This window comes from Dicentrarchus labrax, unplaced genomic scaffold (genome assembly GCF_905237075.1).
Source record: "Dicentrarchus labrax unplaced genomic scaffold, dlabrax2021, whole genome shotgun sequence".
Taxonomy (NCBI): Eukaryota; Metazoa; Chordata; class Actinopteri; family Moronidae; genus Dicentrarchus; species Dicentrarchus labrax.
In genome coordinates this window covers 19,867,738-19,887,787 of record NW_026136705.1, presented here as the reverse complement: position 1 = coordinate 19,887,787, position 20,050 = coordinate 19,867,738, and the positions used below count along the sequence as shown (strand labels likewise).

Here is a 20,050-nt window from a genome sequence, read left to right as displayed (position 1 = left end):
AAGTCACACTGATAGTTATGCATAAAAAATGTATTTAATATGAGGTATCCATTGCATGTTTGTAGCTCATATGAACCTCTGGAACAAAGAGTTTCTCTAACACATATGCATGCACAGACAGCATGACTGTAAAACACTGTACTTTCTCCCAGCACTTGGAAACTGATCAAACAGCATCTAGTTCAATGATATACATTTAAAAAAGCTGCTTATTCTCTCATATCAGATAGTGTGGGATACTTTATATGCAACACTGAGTCTGACCTAAAGGGGGAAAAAAAGGTAATTTACCATAGTAACTCTGCTTATCCGTTGGTTGAGTAGAATATGGCTTACAAATACCATAAAAACACAATAAAATTCTTGTGTTTCCAAAAGTTTAAAAGGCTCAACAATGTAAACACCTACTACTTCTTAAAAAGGATAAAAGGCACAAGTGTAACAATGTTTTTTTTTTAGTCCAACAAAACACAAGACTCACTTGATGACTTAAATTGACTGATCTGCAAAACATGCACTGCCGTCTTTGTTGTAGCGTCACTGCTAATGGCAGTCATTTAACAATAAATAACAGCTGAGAGGACCACCTCTTCTTGGATGTAAAGTGTCATAAACTGTAATAAAGAGTATTATTTATACTGTAAAACAGCATTTTTCATACATTTATGTGTTTTTGTACCCATTAAGGCAAACAATGATGCTATTTAAATATTGTTAGCTGTCTGAGTGTAGCTGCTGGATCTCTGAGGATTCAAGTAGTGTTTCCTACAACACAATGAATGTGAGAGACATTGTTAAAGATTGATAAGATGAAGTTATTGTACCCTGATTTGTGACAGACTTTGGCACAGTCTCCTCAAAAGATGACAGTCAAAGGTTGATGAGAGGGAAATGAGACAGGAGAAGGGGGCTAGGAATAGAGGCTGCTGGTACAGGCGTAATTAGGGACAGAGGTAGGAATACAGGGGTACACAGAGACATAGTGACAAAAGCAGAGAAGAAAAATCGAGGTCAGAACTCTGTGTGTGGGTGACCGTAGTCGCGGCTGCCCACCGGGCTCTCACTGGGCTTCATAAAGATGCCCTCCATGGCCTTCCACAGGCTGTGCTGGCTGGGGTTCGACATGGCGTGAACTTCCCTCTGACCGTGGATCGGCCGTCCATACTGCTCCCCCGTCACAGACAGCAGAGCATCAGTGGCCTTGTGGCGGAAGCGGACGGCCTCCTCGCGCTTCCATACAGATCCCCCACATTGAACCGTCCACTCGTCCAGGTGATCCCCTTCTCCTTCGTCGCCGAATGCACTCACCTCCTGTAGACGAGTGAGAAAGTGATTAGAAGATGGAATGGAAGGAAAAGAGGAGGTAAAAGAGGTACCTTGATTGTGTGAAAGCTTTTAAACACCATATATGATGCACACCCTTTAGTTTCCAGTTAAGAGTGATGCCACTGATACTAATGTATCAGGCTTCTTGAGTGGATGAGGGAGGTCAGACAGACTACAGTGCATATTACAGTGAAGATTGTAGATTATGTACATACAATCTTCTATTGTGATATGGGTAATACTGTATTGCCACAGGGATAATAGCTAATGTTCTGGAAACTTAGTAGAGAAACTGTTTACAGATATAATAAACCAGTAGGAATTTCTATTTTAGTCAATGGACTCTGTCACACTGATGCAACAAAAAGTGCCATAAAACTGTCAAAAAAAATTGTCCACAATCTAATACATGTTCAATTAATTTGCCTACCTTGGTATAAACAGTATACCAACATTTTACAGTTGACAAATTTCTATCATCTCACGGTACACATCTTCCAATCCTATAACACTTTGGTAAGACAGTGTTTTCACGCTTCCTCAAGACTGGAGAGGTTTTTGCTGACCTGAGGCTTGAGAGTTTGTTAGTTTCCTGAAGTGTAAAAGCTGCTGTCAACTCAAGTCCACTTCAAAAAAATGTGTTTAGTTTTCTCTAAATGTGAAAGACAACCTCTTGGCATTTCACATCTTTCTGACAACATATCAGGGCTGCACAATGTGGTAAAACATCATATTGCGAATATTCTGACAGATGTTGCGATTGTGATTAAAAAAATATTAAAATCAGGATGATGTGAAACGTTTGGGGGTCTGTACCAAACAGACAAGATGTGTAGACCAGGGCACCTCTGCAGCGCTACAGTACTTCATTCATTGTAATGCTGTTTTGTCACACATTTTACCTTTATCAAAACATTACAGCTCTTGTGATTTTCATATTGTGATTTTGATCAAATTTCGATTAACTGTGCAACCCTGCTACATATTAGAAATGTTACTGCAATTTCCCAATCTCTGCAGGGTGCTATGTGGATTGCAGCTCACATAACATTAAACCTCTCCTCTTTCCCTGTGTACTTCTCACACCACCCACCTGGTTGGAGGACAGCGGTGAGGCGAAGTAGTGGCTGTGCAGGTTACGGCCTGTGTTGACATGGGTGAGGCGGATCGTCTGCCCACACTTGACCGGGGTACCTCGATGGCACAAGGCGTCACTTGTCCCTCGAACACTCCAGTAGCTGTTGCTGTCTTCCACTGCAGTCACCCCTGTTACAGACTGCTGTCCACTACCTGTCTCACACACACATAAAAACAAACACAGTGAGCAGAAAGCTGTTGCATAGATAGTCAAAAGGAACAACCAAACTTGGATTTTGGCGGAAAAACATCTTATTTCATTGATTAAGAAAGTTCAAGGCTGTTGGCCAATCCTCTTGTTTTGACTACTTAATTTCTTCATAGAATCAAAATCTGTAAAAACACTTGATTGTGTGTTGGGTTTGACTTTGAACCCAAGGGTTCATGTTGGCAAACAGCATTTCCAACTTTAAACTTTAAAGTCTAGAGCCATACAACCACAATGCAGTGCGGTACAACATATTTATAAGAACAAAGCCCCATATTATTACAAAGACCCCCTTTGTAGAGTTGGGGGAACTCATGTCTACCATGGTAGAGATAATGTGGCACACCTGTGTTTGCCTTGGTTTAATACCAGAATCGGTTTTTTTTGTTCCTTTATGTTCTGCCATTATGAAATGGATTTCTCTTATAATGTCTAACAATATTTGCTTTGTAAATGTCACCTAAAGGAGATCATATGTCACCAGTCTTTTATCTGAGCCACTGTTTGCTTGTACACATAATGGAGTCATCATGAATTAGTTAAAATGTCACATTGACACTGTCCACCCATTTCCAATGTTCGTCCAACAATAAACGTTTAATTACAGACTAGGTTAATGCCATATGAAGTTAAAGTTAGTGTAAAACACGATGTAGCTGTTCATTAATGCTTATTTATCTTGTTAATGAGAGGAAACTCACCGGAACCGTAGCGTACGTCGTGCGAGTGTAGTCTCACATTGTGCTTTATATTTAACAATTTAATGACTGATCCGCAGGTCACAAAATCCAGCTCCGTGCTAAGCGACAGTCCGAATATAAAGGATAATAAGAACAATAATAGTGCTGGCAGAGAGTGTGGGAGAACAGCACAGTTTAAGTTACCCATTCCTACTACACCAGACAGCCGCCGATGCCTCTCTGAGATTTGTATTATTTTTCGCTACGTCATTAAAGTTGTACTGTATTCCAATATGAAGCTCAGGAAACAGCGCCGCTGGCGACCCGGGGTGGTAACTGCATGGAGCTTATAATATGTTTTTTTTTTGTTTCTATTAGGTTAATTTAGCGTCGCTGTGAGATATTTTTATATTTTTTGATCACATGATAGTATCCCCATTAAACGTTAACAGTTGTTATAATGTGCAGTTCTTATTTCGTTGTGTAATTTGGTGTATGATCCAGGTACACCAGCAGGGGGCGTCACCTTGCTACAGAAACGGATGGAAGTTCCCTCACTGCATCCCGGAATTGTCTTCACGCCACTCGTTCTCGGCCATTTTTTTTTTTTTAACAAGCTCCCCGAAACACAAAACACACTCCCGTTGTTACTGTAAACATTCACGGATTATAACCACCGCAGGGAGACGTGTAAGTCCAAATTCACCGCCGGTCGTTTGGCGAACTTTAGATTGCGTTGCCTAGCTACCAGCCGTTAACTAACGTCAGCTAACGGTAACGGTAACGGTTGGATGTTGTTGTCGTTCCAGCGAATGCTAGGCTAACGCACTGCTATGCTAACTAAAGCGTTAAGTTAACTATCTTTAAACTGCGAGGTTGAGTCAGAGGCCTTGATCGATTTCTGCAACGGTAACTGAGCGTCTGTTATTCTTTGTATTGCCAGGCAGTGTAGTGTTTTTATACAATGTAATTTAAACGAGCGATGAGGAAATTAAATACCCGCTACTTGGGGGAAAAGGTTGCTGGCTAGCGAGCTAGCATCGCTGACCTAGCCGGGTTGGTGGTTGCTAGCCCCCTGGCACACTAACATTAACGCTAACGTCGAGGACTAGAAATCACAATATGACGTTAATGTTTGTCCACAGACCGCTCTTTGGTTAAATATAAAGATATCACCTTGTTAACATTAGTCACCATTAGATTTAAAGCTGGTAGCTGTAGTGGTTTGGTCGTCTCTATCGATGTGTGTGCGCAATGCGACAGCGTTAGGTGTGGGATTTTTATTTATTTATTTATTTTTTAAGCTCACCAGCAAAATCTAGTTTCGTTACAATGTTCTGACGTTATATTATAACGATGCTGTTATTTGAAAATCATCACCTGGACGCATGCATATATGAACATATAGTATTAGTGCGAAGGATTGTTTAATGTCGTTAATGTTCACACATCAAACAATTGTGTGGATGTATAAAGGAGCATTGGTTCCGTATGTATCAGGCTTTTTATTTTATTTATATGTTTACCTCGAAATATCATCATAAAATGGCTTGAAAATGAATCACATATTGAAAATTGTACAGCTTGTGTGACAGGACAACACAGAGGAGTAAACACTCGTGCCTTGCAGCCAAACGTGTAAACCCACAGGGCTTTGGAGAAGATCCTAAAGTTTACAAAGACAATATGTTACGTTACTACGCACTAGAGATCGAGAATAATTCCATTTGGTGGAATGTGTCTTGTGTTTTTATATTTTACTCAGTGTGTTTATGTTAATGAAAGCTAGAACAGAGAAGTGTGATGCTGTCAGACAGTGAGAGATGATTGATTGAGAGAGGATTTTTCCAACATTAAAACTCCGATGTGACACTACAGTTACAGCAGGATGTTAAAGAACATATCTTATGTGTGTGTTTGGCTTTTATATTTGTGACTAGCCTGGGAGAACAAAGTAACACTTAGGTGACATTGAGAACGTTTACTAACAGCATCTTGCTCTTCTTCTCAGGAACAGCAGTCATGTCAGACTTCATTGAGAGCGAGGCTGAGGAGTCAGAGGAGGAGTTTGAGGAGAAAGACCTAAAGCCTAAAAAGACTCAGAGGTTTATGGAGGAAGATGGTGAGATTTGAATTGCTATTTCTTTGTATGCGTTTCAGAGGTGAGGTTGTATGATGTACTGACCACTTATCTGTCATTTTTCAACAGATGAAGAGGAAGAAGAGAACACAGAGGACCAGGATGAGCGGGGAAATTTACGCGGCCTCATTGATGATGGAGATGAAGAGGAGGCGGAGGAGGAAGAAGCTCAAAGGAGTGGAAGTGGAGCGGCGAGTGACTCAGAAGAAGAAGTGAGACATCGACGTAAAAAGCGCAGTAAGTTCATCAGGTGTTTTTAAAGGGTGGCAACCATTATACAGTTTATTATTCTAAGTTGTGATTAGTTTAATGAAGTCCTAGATGTAAAGGCGGTACTGGAGCTCTTATACACTCATTGCTGTTTTACTTTAATCCCATGCACTCACCCCATTCCCGTCAGCCCCTGCATGACTCAGTAAAAAAATATGCCCCTTAAAATTATTGCTACGTCACACTTCTTTCAAGCCTTCAGCAGGGTGTAAAAAGCATTTGTTTGATTTGTTTTGTGTCAGTTGCACAACAGATTTTTATAATTCAGCAGTGTTTTAAATTAATTTGCCTGTATAAATGGCAGATGTTGAATATTCCTTGACTGTCACAGCATATGCAGTAACATTCATATTAGAGCAGTTTTTTGTACTCCCAAATATTGATATCTGTATCGACACAACCTGACCTTGAAATAATACTAGGTGCCATTTTAAGATTTATCGCCATTCTGTAATTCCTTTGATAGTGGACAGTGCTAGATAAGAGATTTTAAAGTAAGATTAAATACATTTCTGAATAATCAGAATAGCCATTAAACATATTTCTGGCATCTGTTGGGCAGGTAAAACAACAGATTGCCTCCTTTTTTTCCCTTGTCTTCTGCTTTCAGCTCCATATGTTGGGGAGCCAGATGCGCACACATATTTGTTGCATTAACCCGGGCAGATGCTGCCTGATGTTATTTCTCTGCTGGTGTGGTTTATAATCTTCCTTCATATTTTTCCTTTTGTCATTATCAAAGAAGAGTGAATGTGTTGTTTCATCCACATTTACCTGAATTCAACCATGTACATAAATAATTGCCTGCAGTAGTTATGCAGACAAAAAAATTGATTCTGAGTCAGTGTGATACAAAGCCTCGATGTTTATACTTCAGTGTTTGATTTCCTAACCACACACTGTTTTACAGCGCCAGAAATGCAACATGTATTGAAGTTGTTTCCCCCGACTGAGGCTTTTTCTCTTTGTAGATTATGACGACTACCTGGATGATGATGATCTTGACCTAATTGAGGAAAACTTGGGTGTTAGAGTGAAAAGGAGGGTAAGAATCGTTTTTGTCATTATTTTCTCTGTATAATTTTGGCTTTTGAGCATTTTTATACAGTTGAAAAAGTTCCGTAGTGCTGATGCTGTACCTGTTTCATGTTGCAGAAGAAGAAATATGACCGCGTGAAAACACTTGATGATGATGAAGAGGACGATGACGAGAAGGACTTGATCGCAGATGAAATCTTTCATAGTAATGCCGAGGGCGAGCTGGAGGACGGCGAGGCTGTCGATGAGCCTCTCCATCACGGAGATGATGACGAAGAAGGAGAGGATGAGGAGTCAGGTAGTTTTATAGATCTTTCTTGAAGTATCTAAAAAGCAGTGGAAGAATAGATCAATGTAAACTCATGCCCACACTAGATGATGTGACATAGAATTGATTCGTTTTTAAATTTGTGCTTTCGTCCCACAGATATAGACGATTTTATTGTGGATGATGATGGCCAACCCATCACCAAAAAGCGGGGCAAGAAGTTCTCAGGATACACAGATGCGTAAGTGTCATAGTTTATACAGCAACTCTAGTCATGTAAAAAAATATATATATCATTTGTAGGGCAGGAAGCTTATTTTTCCCTGCTATATTAAATAATCTAATACAGCTCAAGTATCTCTGTCTTCCATCAAAAATTAAAATATTGATACTGGAAACACAAAATGGCAAGCTGCTTTGATAGGTATGGGTAAAATCAAACATGTAATCACTGTGTCTTCTCTTCACTGTTCCTCCTCTCACAGAGCCCTCCAGGAGGCCCAGGAGATTTTTGGTGGCGACTTTGACTTTGCTGACTTCGATGCAGACGCTTACGACCAAGGGGAGGAGGAGGAAGAGGACCAGGATGAAGAGGGTTGGGACCGACCCAAGAAGCAGACTAAGAGGAGGCAAGGGAGGAAGAGCATCTTTGAGATCTATGAGCCCAGCGAGCTGGAAAGCAGTCACATGACTGACCAAGACAATGAGATCCGCACTACAGACATGCCCGAGAGGTTCCAGGTGTGTGTGTGTTTTTCCTCTGTGTTTTTGAGGCTAACAGTGTTGCTGCACATTCTTAGAGGGACCATATAGGTCCATGATGACTGCTTTTTTTGGTCTATGTCCAATGAATACTGATTAAGGTCGAGGGGGAGTTAAGTGGAATAGTCAGTTAAGCCTTGAAAGCCTATTCTGTGTTTGCCTCATGTTGTCTTCCTGAGTGCCTGTTTTCCTGACACTGTTCCCTTTCTTATAGCTACGATCCATTCCGGTTAAGCCTGCTGAGGATGATGAGCTGGAAGAGGAAGCAGAGTGGATCTTCAGACATGGCTTCTCCACTCTTACTATCTCAATGCAGGTACGACTTATGCCACACACACACACACACACACACACACACACACACACACATACATTCACAAAGTATGCAAGGAACTGTTCTTGGATTTCAGTCATGATATCTGGTTAGATTTCCCATTTGAGGGATAAATCACAGGATTCTCCTTTGATCTAAAAACATATCTGTCCTTTCTGTGCCCTGAACAGGAGAGCACCGATTATCTAGACAGAGGGACAACCACAAACTTCAGCAGGAAAGGGCCCAGCACAATTGCCAAGATCAAAGAGGCCCTCAACTTCATGAGGAATCAACAGTTTGAGGTACAGCAAGCTCCTTCATTGTTTTCTTTGTTTGAGGTTAATCTTCTCTATAAGCCATTAAAATTATGCCTTTAAGAAGGGATGCAAAAGGCCAAATTTTATTATTTTCTTTTCAGGTTCCATTCATAGCTTTCTACAGGAAAGAATATGTGGAGCCAGAGCTCAACATCAATGACCTGTGGAAGGTGTGGCAGTGGGATGAAAAGGTATAGTTGGTATTATTTTTTTCACAGAAGGAATAGATTATGCTCACAGAAAGCGAGTCGGTATGCGCAATCTCAATCCTATAATATTCTTCTTCAATAATTAAACGTTGTTTTAAATTATTATTGATAATTTGCCTTCATGAAGTTGACATACACACTGCACTTCTTGTTTCTTGACCAATATATTTTCATCATCCATCCACCAGTGGACCCAACTGAAGACCCGGAAGCAGAACCTGACCCGTCTGTTTCAGAAGATGCAGTCCTACCAGTTTGAGCAGATCTCAGCTGACCCTGACAAACCTTTGGCTGACGGCATCCGTCCTCTGGACACCGCTGACATGGAGAGGTACGTCTTGATAAGATTGAGGTTAAAAGAGAGACCATCTTTTGTGCCCCTATTCATCTATCCTCACCAATGTTTTTCTGTCCCATTAAACCCCATCTTATAATTTTTCTACAGGCTGAAAGATGTGCAGACTCTTGAAGAGCTGGGTGATGTGTACAACCATTTTCTGCTCTACTATGGCCGAGACATCCCTAAGATGCAGAATGCTGCCAAGGCCACCAAGAAGAGGCTCAAGAAGATCAAAGAAGTGTCAGAGGATGGTAAGATGGATGTGTCTGTCTTGGCCATTTTATTAAATGATTGATGGATACTGCAGAATTGTTCAGTTCTTATTCTAACTTTTGAGTTAGTTGAGAATGTTTTGCCTTATTTTAACAATTTGGTATATGACTGATTTTGATGGGCTGCCTCTTCAGGTGAAGAAGAGGAATTGGAGGTAGAACAAGAAGAAGAACCAAAAGGACCTGACCTCAAACTGGCGTCTCGTAGAGATATGTACAGCATCTGTCAGAGTGTGGGACTTGGTTAGTCTCATTTTTTTTCTTTTACCTTACTTGAAGTTTATTATTACCACCACCTAAATATTCAAGTATCCTTTCCCTTTTTTTCCTAACTTGGCCGCACTTCAACTTCTTTTTCTGTTTCTTCTACTGCAGATGGCTTGGCTAAAAAGTTTGGGTTAACTCCAGAGCAGTTTGGAGAAAATCTGAGAGACAGTTACCAGCGTCACGAGACAGAGCAGTTCCCAGCTGAGCCTGTAGAGCTGGCCAAAGATTATGTTTGCAGTCAGTTCTCCACTCCTGAGGCAGTGCTTGAAGGAACCAGGTACATGGTGGCCATGCAGATTGCCCGTGAACCTCTCGTCCGGCATGTTCTCCGACAGACCTTTCAGGAGAGGGCCAAGATCAACATCAAGCCTACAAAGAAGGGCAAAAAGGTATGGACACCATGCAGGAAATTTGCTGAACTTAGAGGCTGTGCTCCGAGTATCATTCTAAACTCACCATGCCATTTGCTTACTTTGTGTAGGAGATAGACGAGGCTCATTTTGCCTACTCCTTCAAGTATCTTAAGAACAAACCTGTAAAAGAGCTGAACGGGGATCAGTTCTTGAAGATGTGCCTGGCAGAAGACGAGGGACTGCTTTCCATTGACATCTGTATAGACCTTATAGGAGTCAAAGGGTAAGTACAGTTTAAATGCTGATGACCCAAATCTAAAAAGGGGAGAAATCTGTTTAATGATGTCTGTTTGCCAGGTCTGCATAGAATAAATTGCCTCAATCCAGATACATGTTAATCTATAATTATAAGCAGATCAAGAATTAAGAAGTCCCTTTTTAAAGGTCCAATGTGTAGTATTTAGTGGCATCTAGCGTTGTAGTTGCAGATCGCAACTCCATCGCTTCACCTACCCTTCTAAGCACGAAGAAGAAACTACAGTGACCATGAAAAAAAATACATCTTATATTCAGGTGATATAAAGTATAGAATTATGAAAACATACCTACAAATATTCAATTTCTGCCAATAGATTCTCGTAAATGTTAGACACTGGACCTTTTTAATCAACTAGATGAGGCAAATCGTAAATAAAAACACATTAAAGGTTTATAATTCCCTGTTCATGCACATTACTTGACCATAAGACTTTTATTAAGCACAGGATATGAAGTGACTAACGGTTGTGCTATTTTTAGCATCTGTATATAAACCTAGCTTGGATGTTGGAGGAAAGGAGGGTTGCTAAGTAGGATAGGTCCCCTGAGTTTAAGTTCTTGAAATTTTAAGCTGCAGCTTATGTTTTTATCCACATCCTTGTCAGTTGAGTGTGGGGCTTTTGAATTATGACTCTGGTAATATTAAGAAACACTTTCCTGTCTCTGCTTCCCTTTGTGTCTTCCCTCTGCTTTTCCTTAGATATGCTGGGGACCAGACGTACTTTGATGAGATCAAACAGTTCTACTACAGGGATGAGTTCAGTCACCAGGTGCAGGAGTGGAACAGGCAGCGAACTTTAGCCATAGAGAGAGCGCTCACTCAGTTCCTCTACCCCCAGATGGCCAAGGAGCTCAAGAGCAAACTGATCGCTGAGGCTAAAGAGAGCATTGTCAGGGTAATTGTCATGAAAGCTGACTCTCTTTGTTGTTATCTTACATAATTGTATCTGTGTTACGCACAAAAGTCAACACATATTACAGAGCAAAATATTCACAAAACCATTAAACAATGCAATAGTGTTCTAACCTTTGAACTCATTATGTTTAAGTCTCCGTTCTCCATTTCTCCTTGTAGTCCTGCTGTCGTCGTTTATATAACTGGCTTAAGGTGGCTCCTTACAGGCCAGATCAGCAGGTTGAGGAAGACGATGATCTGATGGATGAGAGTCAGGGAAAAGGCATTCGGGTTCTGGGTGTAGCCTATGCACCCAGCAGGTATGTGTCCCTCAGTGTTTTTTATTCTTTTCCTTCAGATATATTAGTAGCTAGAATTAATGCCAACTTTTAATTATGGGAGATATACTGCATGTTTGAATTGCAACCATGTAAGACCAAGCAATGTTTGCTGAATAAATTACACACTTATGTAACAATATAGACTGACTTAACAAACTATGCTCTCACAGAGACACACCAGTCTTCTGTGCTCTGATCAACGGAGAAGGCGAGGTGGTGGACTTCTTGCGTCTGCCCTACTTCATGAAGCGGAGGAATGCCTTTAGGGAGGATGAGAGAGAGAAGAAGGTACAAGCAGAGAACATGACTGTACTTCTGTGCAACAGATGCTTTATTTACATGTTACTGGATGAATCTTTGAGATGATCACTCATTTGTGTGTCATCCTCAGGCCCACGACATTGAAAATCTCAAGAGGTTTCTGTCCGGCAAGAAACCTCACGTGGTAGCTGTTGCTGGCGAAAACCGGTAAATAATAGATTTCTTTCCGTACATGTAGACATTTTGAACAGGAGTCATGAGTTATAATGGAGTTGAGGTTGAAATGTTAAAAATGTGTGTGCAGAGATGCCCAAATGATCATGGAGGACATCAAAAGGACTATCAGCGAGCTTGAGCAAGAGTCCTCTCTGCCCGCCGTGGGAGTGGAACTTGTTGACAATGAATTGGCCACACTGTACATGAACAGCAAGAAGTCTGAGGTAAATACATAACACACCACCATACACAGGCTCAGACACTAAAGTAGTTTCACTCTTCCACTGTGGCAGGTAACCACAGTAAGTTCACTAACTGGTGCATCCTAGACGAGGACCAATATTGTCTTCTTCTGCTGTCTCTCTGCGCAGGTGGATTTTAGGGATTACCCTCCCTTGCTACGTCAGGCTGTGTCAATTGCCAGGAAGATCCAGGATCCCCTGATGGAGTATGCGCAGGTTTGCAGCTCTGATGATGATATTCTCTGCCTCAAGCTACACCCACTACAGGTGAGAGGTTGAAATAAATGTGGATTAGTGTGCTTTTATCTCATATATTTATTGCTGTATGTGGTTGAAGCATGATAGATGTTAGAAACATTATGTATAAACCAATTAAAGATGATAATGTGACGTGCTGCTTCTCTAGACTAAACATCTGTAACAACTATTAAAACTAGATGCTGTAGACATAAAATGAAGTATGGCTCTGCAGCTATATACAGCACAGCTAATTCTTTTTTTTTCTCCCATTCTTTCCCAGGAACATGTGGTGAAGGAAGATTTGCTTTGTGCCCTTTACTGTGAATTTATCAACCGCGTCAATGAGGTTGGAGTGGATGTGAACAAGGCCATTGCCCATCCTCACACTCAGAGCCTGGTCCAGTATGTCTGTGGTCTGGGACCAAGGAAGGGCTCACACCTACTCAAGGTATGCATTTGTGCTACTGACATTAATTTCTTGTGTCACATCTAAAGTATAGTGCCTTATCTGCTGATCTAATAACCGTTGTGGTCCTTGTATTTGTGCAGATTCTGAAGCAGAATAACACTCGTCTGGAAAACAGAACTCAGCTGGTGACAATGTGCCACATGGGACCTAAGGTTTTTATCAACTGTGCCGGTTTCATCAAGATAGACACTGCATCACTTGGGGACAGGTCGGTACCTTGTAGGAGTTTTTACTCGCTCAAACCATCCAAATGTTTCCAACAGTGCAAGGGTATATTTGTGAGTTGTGGTTTGAGGTAATTTCAAATCAGCAGTGTTTTTTCTTCTCTCAAACCTTCCACACAGTACGGACTCCTACATCGAAGTTCTAGATGGATCTCGTGTCCACCCTGAGACGTACGAGTGGGCTCGAAAGATGGCCGTGGACGCCCTTGAGTATGACGAGTCGGCAGAAGATGCCAACCCAGCCGGAGCTCTGGAGGAGATTTTGGAAAATCCAGAACGTCTCAAAGATCTGGACCTGGATGCCTTTGCCGAAGAACTTGAGAGACAGGTCAGAGTTTGTGCTGTTGGCTTGACTGTAGCAATGTCTCATGTATTCTGTTGCCAAAGTAAACATTTTGAGCAGCTTGAAAAAAAAATACTACAATCCAGAATTATATTTAGTCCAGCTGAAGAGACGCTAGACACCACTGTATGTTTCAGGAACGTGTAAAGCTAAAATAAAAATAAGTGATGTTTCACATCCACTCACAAAGTTGTGTCATCATTGTTCCTGTAGGGTTACGGCAACAAGGGAATTACTCTGTATGATATCCGTGCAGAGCTGAGCTGCAGGTACAAAGACCTGAGAGTTGCTTACAGAGTCCCTAACACTGAAGAGGTCTTCAATCTGCTCACCAAGGAGACTCCAGAGACCTTTTATATTGGTAATACAAACAGATATTTATCTCTTGAATTAAGCCACACCAAAGATCAATAACTGATAGATAATTCCTAACCATCAGTATTAAAAGTGGATGCTGTAGTCATAGCACATGACTTATTAAAAGGAGTGCCGTTGCACCAGTCACAGAAAAGAGAGCAACTTCACAGGCTGTTGTTAATGTTTTCTCCTCTTCCAGGTAAGCTGATCACCAGTATAGTAACTGGTATCGCTCACCGGCGACCTCAGGGAGAGAGCTACGACCAGGCCATCCGCAACGATGCTACAGGTCTGTGGCAATGTCCCTTCTGCCAGCAGGACAACTTCCCTGAATTGAGTGAGGTATCAGACGGCTGAGTTTTTAGATTTTCACACTTTAATGTTAGATCACAGCCTGAGAGTCTGACATCTAAAGATCACCTTTTTTGTTTTGCGGCCCTGCTTTAGGTGTGGAATCACTTTGACAGTGGTTCGTGTCCAGGTCAGGCCATTGGGGTGCGGTCCAGATTAGATAATGGCGTCCAGGGATTCATTCCCACCAAGTTTCTCAGTGACAAAGTGGTCAAACATCCTGAGGAGAGGGTCAAGGTAAGGCATTGTTTGCTGTTTTTCTTTTGTTAATCTCACATGCAAAAATATCAATGTTTCTGAGAGTTTTGAGTTGGTGCCAGTTACACTACCCAATCCCAGTATATCTGATGATTGAGATTCATATGTATGTTCTTTCTGTCTTGTTTTCTTCTATTGTGGCACCCGTGTGACACTTAATTGTTCCTTTATCCCCTCCTCCATCAGGTGGGCATGACAGTTCACTGCCGCATCATGAAAATTGACATTGAGAAATTCAGTGTGGACCTCACGTGCCGCACCTCGGATTTGATGGACAAGGCCAATGAGTGGAAGCTCCCCAAGGACAGCTACTATGACTTTGACACAGAGTCCGAAGACCAAAAACAGGAGGAGGAGCTGAAAAAGAAACAACAGCGAACACGTTAGTATAATGACAGAATTAATAAAAGTTATTTGAAACAGAATAGCTAATAAAATGATAATGTCATTTTTTTGTTTTTGGAAGCACATTCTGTTTACCCAACATTATTTGCTTCCACATCCCTGTCCTTATACTGTTTGCCTGTTCTTTGTGTTCTCTCTGTCTCTCCAGCATATATAAAGCGTGTGATAGCCCACCCCAACTTCCACAATATCAGTTTCAACCAGGCAGAAAAGATGATGGAGACCCTGGATCAGGGAGACTTGATTATCAGACCCAGCAGCAAGGGAGAGAACCATCTCACAGTCACCTGGAAAGTAAGAAACTGAATAGATGGATGAGGAAGACACTGGGTGAATAAATGACTTCATAGTGTCATGGAGGTTGAGCAAAACTTGGCAGTAACATATGACAGGCAGTGAAATAATAACACAATATCATTAAATGTTTAAAGCAGGACACTTGTATGTTGATAATGCTCTTATTAAACTTTAATGTGGAGAGTTTGTTCCAGTCTGACTGTGATCTTTTGTAGGTGGCTGATGGTATCTACCAGCATGTGGACGTGAGAGAAGAAGGCAAAGAAAATGCATTCAGCTTAGGGCACACTCTCTGGATCAATAATGAAGTAAGCTGTTGTCTCCTCTTCTTTTGTTTAGCATGATTGTGTGCTTCATGATTAACCCTGCAGAAAATGTATTGTAAAACATCAGTGTTACGGTGGCTGCTGCATGTTCTTAAACACTTTAAACCGTTTATTCCATTCTCTGCAGGAGTTTGAAGATCTGGATGAAATCACCGCTCGGTACATTCAGCCAATGGCCTCATTTGCTCGGGATCTGCTGGGGCATAAGTACTTCCAGGAGTGCCACGGGGGAACCAAGGAGGTACATACTGATTAAGTGTCCTGAGTATTTTGTCTTTTGGCTGTAATTCATCCAGTTGCACAACCTGTTTTTACCACGAGTTGCACCTCTCATATCTCCTTATGTTCCCTTGTTTTCTCTCTGATAGAAAATGGAGGAGTTATTGGTCAGGACAAAGAGGGAGAAGCCAACTTTTATTCCATACTTTATTTCAGCATGTAAAGATCTGCCAGGAAAATTCATACTGGGCTACCAGCCTCGCGGAAAACCACGGTGAGCAGAAATGTTAAAACATAATTGACAGCAGACGATGCCATTCAGTGCTGTAAATAGTCATGAATCACAGTGACATATGGTGACACGCAAAGGTCCATAGCTACTACAGAGGCGCATATTTACAAATCTTAATCTTTCTGAGTCATTTCATACTTGTCGGGCCGAATTACTCAACAGCACTCAATTCTTATCCACTCTCCCACACAACTGCTCTACTGCCAAGTGTTTTTTTATTAGATGCTTACTGATTTGATTGACAACAAGGTTTACATACTTGTAGAACTGAATGTCAACATGCCATCTCTTTTTATGTTCTTTTTTTTTATAGAGTTGAGTTTGTAACCATTACCCCAGATGGCTTCCGCTACCGGTCACAGATATTTCCTACAGTGAACGGGCTATTCCGTTGGTTTAAGGACCATTACCAAGAGCCTGTGCCAGGTATAGGAACACTATACATATTGTTGTAGCGTATATTAAGACAATTTAAATATATTGTGAGTTATCATGTAACATTTTATCCTTTTGTCAAAGGTATCACTCCCAGCAACAGCAGCCGAACAAGGACACCTGCATCTCTGAACGCCACCCCAGCCAATATCAACATCGCAGGTGAGTCCCACTCTCTTTCATACAAACACACACACACACACACACACACACACACACACACACATCTACACTGTCAGCATGAGTGGAGTTGTAGTACATTTGACTATTTCCTAATATATTCCTTCCTCCCTAGACTTGACGCGAGCTGTCAACGCCCTCCCACGCAACATGACCTCTCAGATGTTCAGTGCCATCGCCGCAGTCACAGGCCAGGGCCAGAACCCCAACACCACCCCCGCGCAGTGGAGCTCCAGCCAGTACGGTTACAGTGGCAGCACAGGAGGAGGAGGAGGAAGCTCTTCTGCTTATCATGTGAGTGTAGTTCTTGGTAAATAGGAGGCTTTGTGAAAACGCAGCTCAGCAACAGCTACAAAAGTTGATTTGTTGACCTGCAGATTCATGAGCTTAATATTTTGTGTTTTCTAGGAATTATGAACAGGATTACAAAGCACAATTTCAACACAAGTTGAGACTTTGTGCTTGTTTGCTGCTCTTAGAGATACTGTTCTTATGTTGTTTTTTTTCTTTGAGAAATCTGTGTTCAGTCCAACAAGCTCTTTATTGTGAAGCGCTTTGAACACAGTTTTATGCAAAGTTTAATTGGCACTGTACCGCTTAAGAATATAGTCTATTCTAGTTCTTTATACTTCCCTACACTAATAAAATATATATTGACTTTTCTCAAGTAACTCGGTGAGCCACACTCATTTCCAATACTTCCTCCCCTGCAGGTTTTTGCCACACCTCAGCAGCCCATTGCGACACCCATGATGACACCCAGCTACTCCTACACCACACCGAGCCAACAGGCCCTGGGCACGCCGCAGTACCCCGGCTCCACCCCGCAGTCCTCACACTCTCATGCACACGCCCACCCACACGGAAGCCACGTGTCACACCACAGCCATCACGGCCATCATAGCAGCAGCCACCACGGCCACTCGTCCGGCACGCCATCATCCTCCACCTCGTCCAGAGGACGGACACCACAGCAGCAGCAACCGCAGCAACCGCAGCCAAAGTAAGTACAGGAGGAATATGTGTGAGCAACCTTGTGTACTCCAAACGTGTTTCTTTAATAGTCAAACTGATTGTTCATGTCCAGTGAACTTAGCAGTTACCCCTCTAACGTTAAGTTTAACATAAAATCCTCATATGCTTTGTCAGATTTTCCTTTCACCTCCAAGTCAGGACGTTTAATGTCTATTTGAGAATCCTGCCATTAGATGGCGCTAAACAACAATTTGCATCATCTTAAGGCTGAGCAGCAGCCTGCCATTCAATCTGTTTGCCCCTTCCTACACTGTCTTTGACTAAACCACCTCCCCCTCTCTCCTCCCACCCAACAGGGCCAGTGGCAGCAACGCCTCTGCTGTGGACTGGGGCAAGATGGCGGAGCAATGGCTGAAGGAGAAAGAGGCAGAGGGGCGAAAGAAAGCCCAGAGGATGACGCCACGACCGTCGCCCAGCCCAATGATCGAGAGCACGCCCATGTCGATTGCCGGAGACGCCACACCCCTGCTGGACGAAATGGACCGATAGGACATGCCCCCCCCCTCCCCATCCCTACCCAACTCCATCCTCTATACTGCTTCTTCATCTGGATAACCCTCCACCTGCTGTTTCTCCCACAACTCATCATCCTTTTCATCCATCTGTCCAGTAGTTGGAGCCCACTCCTGTCCATTCATACCGTTCTCTTCACCTCCTGATATTGTAGCTGCAGTTTATCAGTCTGATATCATGGTTCATCTCTTTCCTTCCTGTTGTCCTCCTGTCTGCCCACCTCATCCCAAATGTTTCACCTCCAGCCAACTCCTCTGGCTGCATAGTATTTTGTATAATCAGAATAACACTGTATATGTCATGCAGAAAGTCATTACAATGACAAAAAAAACTTGAAATATCTGACAGCAGTTACATATAGGATATGGACCTACACAGACTATGTCAGACAAGCTGTCCTACTATCTTTACTTTTTGCGCTTGGTTTTAGTTTGATCTTTGAATGTTTTTGACAGAGGGACACCATTACAGTTTCCATACTTACGGTTGGTGGATTTTTGCGAGCAGTTGCCAAAAGAACGCTTTGCCAAGCCAATCAGGAAATTTAATTTTGTATGGAATGCGTCAGAATTAATAAAGACTGTTTTTTTTTTCTGTTTGAACGTTAAGCCTCCACTCTTCACATCTGTCAACAGCAAATACATCTGTGACTGCACAGATACACAAAAACACACCGAGTGTGAGAGATGAGGCTGACTTAAAAAAACCTAACAAAAAAATAAATTCAATTAATTAAATGAGAAACCTCCATGTCAGCCTGAGTTTCTCTCAAACATGAATTACTGCTAGCTGTCTGTCTCCACCACGCTGTATTATGATCAGCTGACTGTGTTTTGGCTCCTGTAGATAGACTCTAATGTATTGTTGACTCTTATTTGACCTATCTGAGAATACTGTGTGGACATTAATGTGCCACGTGTGAGGTAACAGGTTGTTTGCATTTCTGCGAGGCAGTGCAGAAGAAGTCAGTTCACATTTTAAAGCAGCTGATTTCAGTAACAATACTCAACAGGCAAAATGGAAGTGCCTCGCCATGTCAAGCGTCCAGTGTCAGAGGGTCATTTTTGTTTTTACAACGTTTAAGTTTTAAAAAAAACAAACATATTTAAATCTCTTGTATCTTTTAATGTCTGCAGTTCAGTGACTATTCGACTTTTTGACCATTGGGTTATGATGTTTGCCACCCTGTAGGACGTGACCCCACACGCCGCTGCGTTAATTCAGTCCCAGACAGTATCAACAGTTAAATTTAAGATGTTTCAGTGTTTCAGAGTTCAAAAATCTCTAACCGTAACACTATCACCAGAAGATACTATCGAACTGTTTTCCCACTGTGTTTATATTCCTAACTGTATAATATTCCCAGTTGCACGCAGCTATTTCACTAGAATGAATATATTGTTGTTAAAAACACGTTGAATCTCTTTTGTGATTGTCGTGTGGCGGTTTATGGCCACTCTGCATCCCTCTTGACTTATGCATTCAGTCTTTGTTTTTTGCTTTTTGCTGTGCCTCTGTGCCACAGTACAAACAAGCAGCGCTGGTATTCAATGGTGTGTTTCATTTTGCAGTGTGCAAAGTATCATGGTCCCATAATATGCATATTGTTTTAAATAATTATGGTTTATGACTAAACTTGGTTTTACATCTCTTGCCAGATTAAGATACTGCATCTTTCTCAGCGAGGCTGTGATTGGTTCTCGGCAGTAGTTGGTGACAAAGGAGAAAGGATGTTACTGGCACTGCTGATGACCTTTTATACCTGTGATCCCTTTAATAAAAGTGTTCATATTATAACCCCCGAGTCTTGTTCATGCTAATTTGGGAAACAGACTGGCACTCTGGACATGTGATGTAAATACAAGTTTGTGTGAGTTTCTCCACCGTAGAAATAGGATTAGCTGGGAACAGAATGTGAAGCATTTTTCTA

At 41.8% G+C, this 20,050-nt stretch overlaps 2 protein-coding genes across 3 annotated transcripts; one reads left to right on the top strand and one right to left on the bottom strand.

Annotated features, from left to right (window-relative positions):
• Window positions 1-15: 15 nt before the first annotated feature.
• On the bottom strand, window positions 16-3,616 carry sdf2 (stromal cell-derived factor 2). Its single transcript, XM_051400352.1, has 3 exons — window positions 3,373-3,616; window positions 2,420-2,616; window positions 16-1,311 (listed from the first exon to the last, which is right to left on the bottom strand). The coding sequence occupies exons 1-3, from the start codon at window positions 3,557-3,559 to the stop codon at window positions 1,012-1,014; spliced, it is 684 nt and encodes a 227-aa protein (XP_051256312.1). The 5' UTR covers window positions 3,560-3,616; the 3' UTR covers window positions 16-1,011.
• A 309-nt stretch (window positions 3,617-3,925) lies between these two features.
• On the top strand, window positions 3,926-19,917 carry supt6h (SPT6 homolog, histone chaperone and transcription elongation factor). Of its 2 annotated transcripts, none has more exons than XM_051400347.1 (37): window positions 3,926-4,041; window positions 5,363-5,473; window positions 5,561-5,728; window positions 6,733-6,806; window positions 6,917-7,097; window positions 7,227-7,308; window positions 7,553-7,808; window positions 8,044-8,145; window positions 8,334-8,447; window positions 8,564-8,653; window positions 8,860-9,002; window positions 9,117-9,262; window positions 9,419-9,526; window positions 9,659-9,939; window positions 10,032-10,186; window positions 10,922-11,117; window positions 11,297-11,436; window positions 11,628-11,745; window positions 11,849-11,925; window positions 12,023-12,158; window positions 12,306-12,443; window positions 12,697-12,864; window positions 12,966-13,093; window positions 13,230-13,437; window positions 13,666-13,813; window positions 14,009-14,151; window positions 14,257-14,397; window positions 14,605-14,800; window positions 14,972-15,117; window positions 15,336-15,428; window positions 15,574-15,687; window positions 15,815-15,939; window positions 16,271-16,383; window positions 16,477-16,554; window positions 16,688-16,866; window positions 17,286-17,575; window positions 17,904-19,917. In XM_051400347.1, the coding sequence occupies exons 2-37, from the start codon at window positions 5,374-5,376 to the stop codon at window positions 18,094-18,096; spliced, it is 5,268 nt and encodes a 1,755-aa protein (XP_051256307.1). In that variant the 5' UTR covers window positions 3,926-4,041; window positions 5,363-5,373; the 3' UTR covers window positions 18,097-19,917. The 2 variants fall into 2 exon arrangements, with proteins under 2 accessions (XP_051256307.1, XP_051256308.1); XM_051400348.1 differs by lacking the exon at window positions 3,926-4,041 and adding an exon at window positions 4,242-4,260.
• The last annotated feature ends 133 nt before the right edge of the window (window positions 19,918-20,050 follow it).

Excerpts from the sequence above, each read along its gene's own strand:
- supt6h (XM_051400347.1), top strand. The coding sequence starts at position 5,374 with ATGTCAGACTTCATTGAGAGCGAGGCTGAGGAGTCAGAGGAGGAGTTT. Across the intron at positions 8,654-8,859 it reads TGTGGCAGTGGGATGAAAAG|TGGACCCAACTGAAGACCCG; the intron begins GTATAGTTGGTA and ends TCCATCCACCAG. Across the intron at positions 17,576-17,903 it reads CCGCAGCAACCGCAGCCAAA|GGCCAGTGGCAGCAACGCCT; the intron begins GTAAGTACAGGA and ends CCCACCCAACAG.
- sdf2 (XM_051400352.1), bottom strand. The coding sequence starts at position 3,559 with ATGGGTAACTTAAACTGTGCTGTTCTCCCACACTCTCTGCCAGCACTA. Across the intron at positions 2,617-3,372 it reads CGACGTACGCTACGGTTCCG|GTAGTGGACAGCAGTCTGTA; the intron begins GTGAGTTTCCTC and ends TGTGTGAGACAG. Across the intron at positions 1,312-2,419 it reads CACCGCTGTCCTCCAACCAG|GAGGTGAGTGCATTCGGCGA; the intron begins GTGGGTGGTGTG and ends ACTCGTCTACAG.